At 36.1% G+C, this 6,322-nt stretch overlaps 1 protein-coding gene across 1 annotated transcript in view; it reads left to right on the forward strand.

Moving 5' to 3' along the window:
- The window catches only part of CNNM1 (cyclin and CBS domain divalent metal cation transport mediator 1), a gene marked incomplete in the record, with an annotated part of 28,090 nt that overhangs the window by 10,859 nt on the left and 10,909 nt on the right, over positions 1 to 6,322 (forward strand). The window contains 1 exon segment of the mRNA XM_072424833.1: positions 3,256 to 3,354. Within this exon segment, the coding sequence (XP_072280934.1) occupies positions 3,256 to 3,354 (99 nt within the window).

Genomic DNA, 6,322 nt, shown 5'->3' on the forward strand with positions numbered 1-6,322 from the left:
CCCGTCAGATACCATATCTAGCGGGCTACTCAACACCTTTAAATGCTTTGTTACTTTTAATTTGGGTTTGATTTATTGCCAACTACATTAGAGCCTAGCCTTTTGTGTGTCCCAAACAGTACATTTTTTTCTGCTATAGAACATATAAATGTATGTTTTATCACTGTTTTATCAGTTGATAAACTTGAAAGATGTATCCAACATCTCCCTTTGATGTCCCAATCAATTAACCCAACGGGTTCTAGTAATGAGGGATTTCAGTATTATTATTTCTGCTGTATAGTGGTTGGCATGTCCAACTCTAAAAATAATAAGCATGTGATTACTTTCAAGTCTATCCTTTCCCATTTAACCCCTTTTACCTTCTTTTCTCTTTTGGTCATGAACCAAAGTTGTTTATAGACTTTTAGATTGATTTGATAATCGAGACATTCGGTCCATGGTCATAGCATTACCATACATTAGGGTTTTGGACAAATATGCATAATAATGCATTGAGCAGGCAATCCTGGCACAAGTTAACTTGAGGACAATTGGTTACCCAGACAATTCCTGCACATAGATTTATTATAATCAGGGAGATGGAAATCAACATTTATTATAATCAGGGAGATGGAAAGCAACAGATGGTACGAGATTTTCCATTGTCTAATGCTGCCTTCTCCATGACTCATTATATATTTTTTAATATAATAAAGCTTTGTTTATGCCTAGAAAAAAGGAAAAATCAGGGCCTTTCGTTGCCCTTTTGTTATACTTTAAGATGATAGAAATGTGTCCCCTATCAAATACCATATATAGGAAAAAGGTACCACAGGTAGTCCTGGGTTACATACCAGATGGGGACTGTAGGTTTGTTATTAAGTTAAATTTGTATGTAAGTCTGAACATGTACATTATTTTAATAAATGCAATTAGGACTGACATTTGTCTCAATATATTATTAGGCAGCGTGGTGTCAGTTACTGTATAAAAAACCACACTATGAGTTAATCACAAACAAAGCAAAAAAAAAAGAAACTTTGATATGCAAAAAGAAACAACTGGAGAGTTTGTCTTGGTCATTAAAGAGTTACAAGAGGTTGCAAAAAGAGCTCACCCCCTATGATCACCCACAATCTCAGCTGTTTTGCAAAAGATTTTTTCTGCAAGTCATACAAACAATCCCTTCCCCCTTCAAGCCTCTATTCTGCACACGTCGAGCAGGGAAGCTTGTTCGTATCTAGAAGGCGTCCGTCGGATGTCCTTAACCCGGGGACCACCTGTATAGAAAAAGAGGGAAGGAACCAATAAGGAGGTTAACTGGGAAAGAAGGACTTCATGTAGCACAATATATAATATTAAAATACCAAAATTAATAACAAATAAAATTCATCAAAAAATATTGAAAAACATATATCATATGTTTCAAAAACACAAAGCATTTTTGCCACTCAACACTTTTAACAGAACCAGTTTTGAACAAGAACAGCTCAAAAGAAAGCAGGACTTTTATGCTTCCTTTTAAACTTTCTTATTTTAATGTTCTTTGAATTGTCATACTTTGGGAGCCTCTTTTCTATGTAGTATATTTGTTTTAGTTACAAGTCACTCTACAAATAAAACATTCCAGGTTCCGAAATGTAGTGAAATTAAATTGGTACCTGGAGACAATTTTTAAATCATTGAGTAGCAGGTCGAGATCTCATGAGGGAGATGTCCACAATGTAGTTTTGTAAAAATCTTGCCTAATGGCAGTCACCTCAATCTTTCCTGGCCAGAAAAGCCTTTTCTGTACATCTGCTGTTACTTGGAGCATAAAGCTGAACTCTAATATACCAAATAGAAAAATATGACTAAATACAAAATGCATCTGTATTCCTTAAAACATGGTGCTCTTTGTGTATTCCAGAACTGTGTGCTAATCCAGGGTCATGTTTTGCCTCAGTTCAGAAATTTAATGTACTAAGACCAGACACTGCTCTCTGGTTTATGGTTTCCTATCCTCCCTCCTGTAATTTTTCTTCCAAAAGCCACTAGTGGGAAGAACTCCTGTGGTTGGAGGCTTTGGATGCATGTAAAGTAGATTTGTATTAATTATTATTGCACAGTAATACAGTATTTGTATAGCACTGACATATTACACAGCACCTTACAAAGTCTATAGTCATGTCACTAGCTGTTCCTCAAAGGGTCTCACAATCTAATGTCCCTACCATAGTCATATGTCTTTAATACAGTCTAGGGACAATTTTTGGAGGAAGCCAATTAACCTAACTGCATGTTTTTTGAATGTGGGAGGAAACACATGCAAACACGGGAAGAACCTGCAAACTCCATGCAGATAGGGTCCTGGCTAAAATTCAAACCTGGGACTTAGTGCTGTATAGGCCAAAGTGCTAACCTCTGAACCACCGTACTGCCCGGCTAATTTGAGGAATATAAAATACATAAATGTAATTGTGTCTATAGAGTTTTAAGTTCCATGGTGTACTAGAGTAAAAAAATAAAACTGGGTCTAGAGTATCACATGTAGGAGCTGTTTTTTTGCCGATAAAAGCATGTATTTAGGCAGTACTTGTTTGTGAACTTGATAGTGATCATTTAAGAAAGCTATATGGTTTAAACTACTTTAATACAAAAATCTTTTTCTACCTTTCTTAGGGGCCAGAGGTCAATAGAATGTTACATTGTTCTAAGCACATGTCCATCTTAAAAAAAAAAAAAAAAGTAGTATGAAATGAATAAAGCCATGTGACAAAATCACTTGTCTTATAAAGACACAATAAATATTTTTAAGATAGTATGAATGCTAATGAATCAAAGTATAAGATATTATATACACTGCTATGGAGTGCTGTCTTTTACATAGCCCACTTTAAAAGTTTAAAATGCCACTAGGTGTTTAAGAAGAAAAAAGCTTAACAGAGTTCATTTGGATTCATTTGTATACAGAATGTATAGTGGATGGTAAGTTCATCATTCTTTTAAATGAGTGCCTACTATTATATTAATACAATTGTTTGCTTTTTTAACTGTTTTTAAACTCACTGTTTTCTAATCCTGACAGTAACCAACCCATTTTCAAGCTTCTGCAACTAATTGGCTTCTTGTGTGTGTGTTTTATAAACATGGATATTTTTATGCATTACCTTACATTACATATTGACTCTTACAGAATAATAGTGTTTGGCAAGACATGATTTTCGTACATTGAGTTCCCTCTTCCCAGTGTGTGTCCTTTATTTGTATGCTGTCATCCCTATCTGCCCTGAGACTCTTCTTATTCCCGATTTTGCTTTGCCCTCTTAGTACCTGTGTCCGTATCTCGCACCTTCGCTTTCAGCAGAGGGGAATCCTTGGCTGGCTCCCCAGGTAAATGTGCATGGCTGTACTTTTACATCATATGAAAATGGGTTGAATTCATATCTATATATGAATATGTTCTGAAGCTTTTCCTTTGTGATATCCAACTTTGTGTGCATGTAAAACTCCTTTATAAATCATTTCATGAGCAAAATAATTGTCTTTTGGCTTCCTTTTTTTTGTACATTTAATGGTTATTTATGAAACACACCAAAATGTATTATCTGGTCAAAAGATTATATACAAGGTTATACAATTAAAGGGCTTTGGATATTTAATGTACAGTAGGACGAAAATCACTAATGATCTGGAGTTTTAATAACACCAACAGATCGGTTGTGAAAGTATTCTCTTAATTACCCATTGTATATGCCTTTAACAGTAGGACACTTCAATAAAACATGTAGTAATAAAGCTTTTAGCAACAAGGTTGGAATTGATAAAACGTAGATTAAAGCCAAACACTAGACAAAACACATTTTTTTTAGTTCATTAGGAAGATTGAAATGCTGACCTCTGTCAGCATTGTTCTACCAAAACTAAATAAAAAGATAAAATTGCTTATCACATGTTGTATAAAATTTCAACATTCCTTTTTAATTATTTTATAAAAAATGCCAATGTAAGGAGTTGGTGTGAAAGCTACTGTTTTTTTTTCTTTTCCTAAATTCCTTTAGGATTGTGTTAAACTCTTAAAAGAAAGTATCTGGATTTCTAATTTTAGCTTATTTGCAAAAATACTTGGATAGCATCAGCAGATCAGTGATTTTAATAGTTTGCAGTTACTTTTTAAAATCCTATTTCCATATCTGAAAAGTAAATACAAAGACCTTGATTGGTGGCATGCTTATTCTCTTGGCTCAAATTTGCATGAAGCAAATAGTGAGCAGCCTACCCAACCCTTAACCATAGCTAGCTGTAGGAGCATTCACTTCTCAATCTTGGCCCCTCCTGGGGGTGACCAAAGTGGAAGACAACAGGTGCAGGAATTGGTGATGCACTAATTAAAACCTGTAAACAGATCTTCGATGATTATGATTATGTATGCCCATAAGTTTAACTTTGGTCCTGCAGTACCTACCTAGTATGCCCTCCTTCTGCAGTTGGTTAGCCTACATTGGTCATTAAGACATTGAACAGGTTTGAGGTACTAATTGTTGTCTGTCCAAAATTTTTTATGCTGTTTTTAGCCCCCCACAAAGTGCCAGGAAGCTTGGGATATTTCTTTGTAGGTTTAATAGGGCCTCTTCTGCAAGTTACCGTTGGTTAAGTACATCTACCGCAGTGATGGGTCAATAGAAATGTGTTGGAAGCAGGATGGGGACATGCCAGCGCTCAACGCTATCAGGTGGTGTGGAAACTTGCGCACTGTTTATCTGTATCCCGGATTCTTACTTTTACAAGTTTTAATGTAAATAGTATGGCACATTTTTCAACAGAAAATAAAAATTTGTCAAGGAGAATGACAATATGCAAACATTTGGTATTTGTATTGTTCTCACACCTAGTAACCTTGAACACATTGCACAAAGATATCCATTGCAATATGTGAGCAAAGCAAACCTCATGCTTGAGGTGCTAAGTTGGAAAATCCTCTCACAAAAGGTGAAAAAAATAAAAATCTTGAATATCCTAGACTCTCACACTCTAACAGCACTAAATAAATATGTTTTACATTGACTTCTTGTATAACACACATCATTGCACAACATCTCAGCATTAATAAATCATGGAATAAAAGGGTAAATTCTCCTAAACCTGGTATTTCAGTATTGGTTAGACATTGAGTGTTTTTTAAACCCTTGGATTTCAGAGTTTATGTGGGCCAGATTAATGTGCTTGACCTTGCCATTAGGAGACCTTGTTCTCTTTCTTTAATTTTTTTAATACTAGGGCTGTGAAACTTTTCCTTAACGTGACAGTGTAAAATTATATTCAAATGCCATTTTGCCCCAATAAAAGAGATGGTATACTTTCTTTTCCGGCAGCGAATGTTTCCAACCTTCACTCTGCTCCAAATGTTGGATGCCTGTGTCCAACTTTCACATGGTGTTTCCATCTTCTGGTGCCCTTTTTTACTAAAGAACACACCAGTGGTGCAGAGGTCAGAGCATGAACCATAGCACATGAAGATAAAAACAGGCATTCAACACTCCTAGAAGTGTTTAATGTTAGAATAGTCTGACACAGCATGTAGTACTAGAACACAAGGAAAGGTTTGAGATACAGGTCACCCTAGAGTGGAGTATAATACATCTTCTACTGAGAGAAAGTTCTATTAGCATTTTTTAGAGCCTAAACAACATCCAGTTGTTTTACTGGATACAATTCAATGCAGGTAAAGTCGTTCAACCTCTCAGACCATAGGAATTTAGAAGCTTAGTTCCTCTAAAGCACGTAAGCCATGAAACAGCAGCTAATAATTATTAGGTATCTTTTATTTCTTGAGAATTCAAAAGCTTTAGTACATTAACAACTTATGTGTTTCGGCCTAAAACAAGGTGTTAGGCTACATACACACGTCAGATGATTCTTGTCTGATTCATGTCAGATCCACGAATGATGAGCGATCGTAATACAAGAAGGGGGCGAGAGCGCATTAGGGTGCTGTTTCCTCGTTTCCCCCCTCCCCTCTCCATAGAAAAGAACGGCACTATATGTACAGCACTCGTTCATGCATCCTTCAGGCTTTTGTCATTGGAAAGGATTGTGAAAGACCAACAACAAAAATCTCGTGTATTAGGGATGAGCGAGTGAGTTTTTAAAAGTCAATCTCGCTGAATTCGTCCGTTCTTGCTTACCGAAATTGTAAGCGAGAATGGCCAGTGTAAATTCCCCAATCGAGCTTGATTTTTAATTAAAAAAAAAAACCCGCGGGCTATGCTGATCAATGAATGCAGTGCTGGCTGCATTCATTGATCATCTCAGTGTGCGATCCCCGGCACTAGAGGTTAAATGGGGACAAGTCTGCCTATTC

Source organism: Pyxicephalus adspersus, chromosome 10, assembly GCF_032062135.1.
Source record: "Pyxicephalus adspersus chromosome 10, UCB_Pads_2.0, whole genome shotgun sequence".
In the NCBI taxonomy this organism is placed as follows: Eukaryota; Metazoa; Chordata; class Amphibia; order Anura; family Pyxicephalidae; genus Pyxicephalus; species Pyxicephalus adspersus.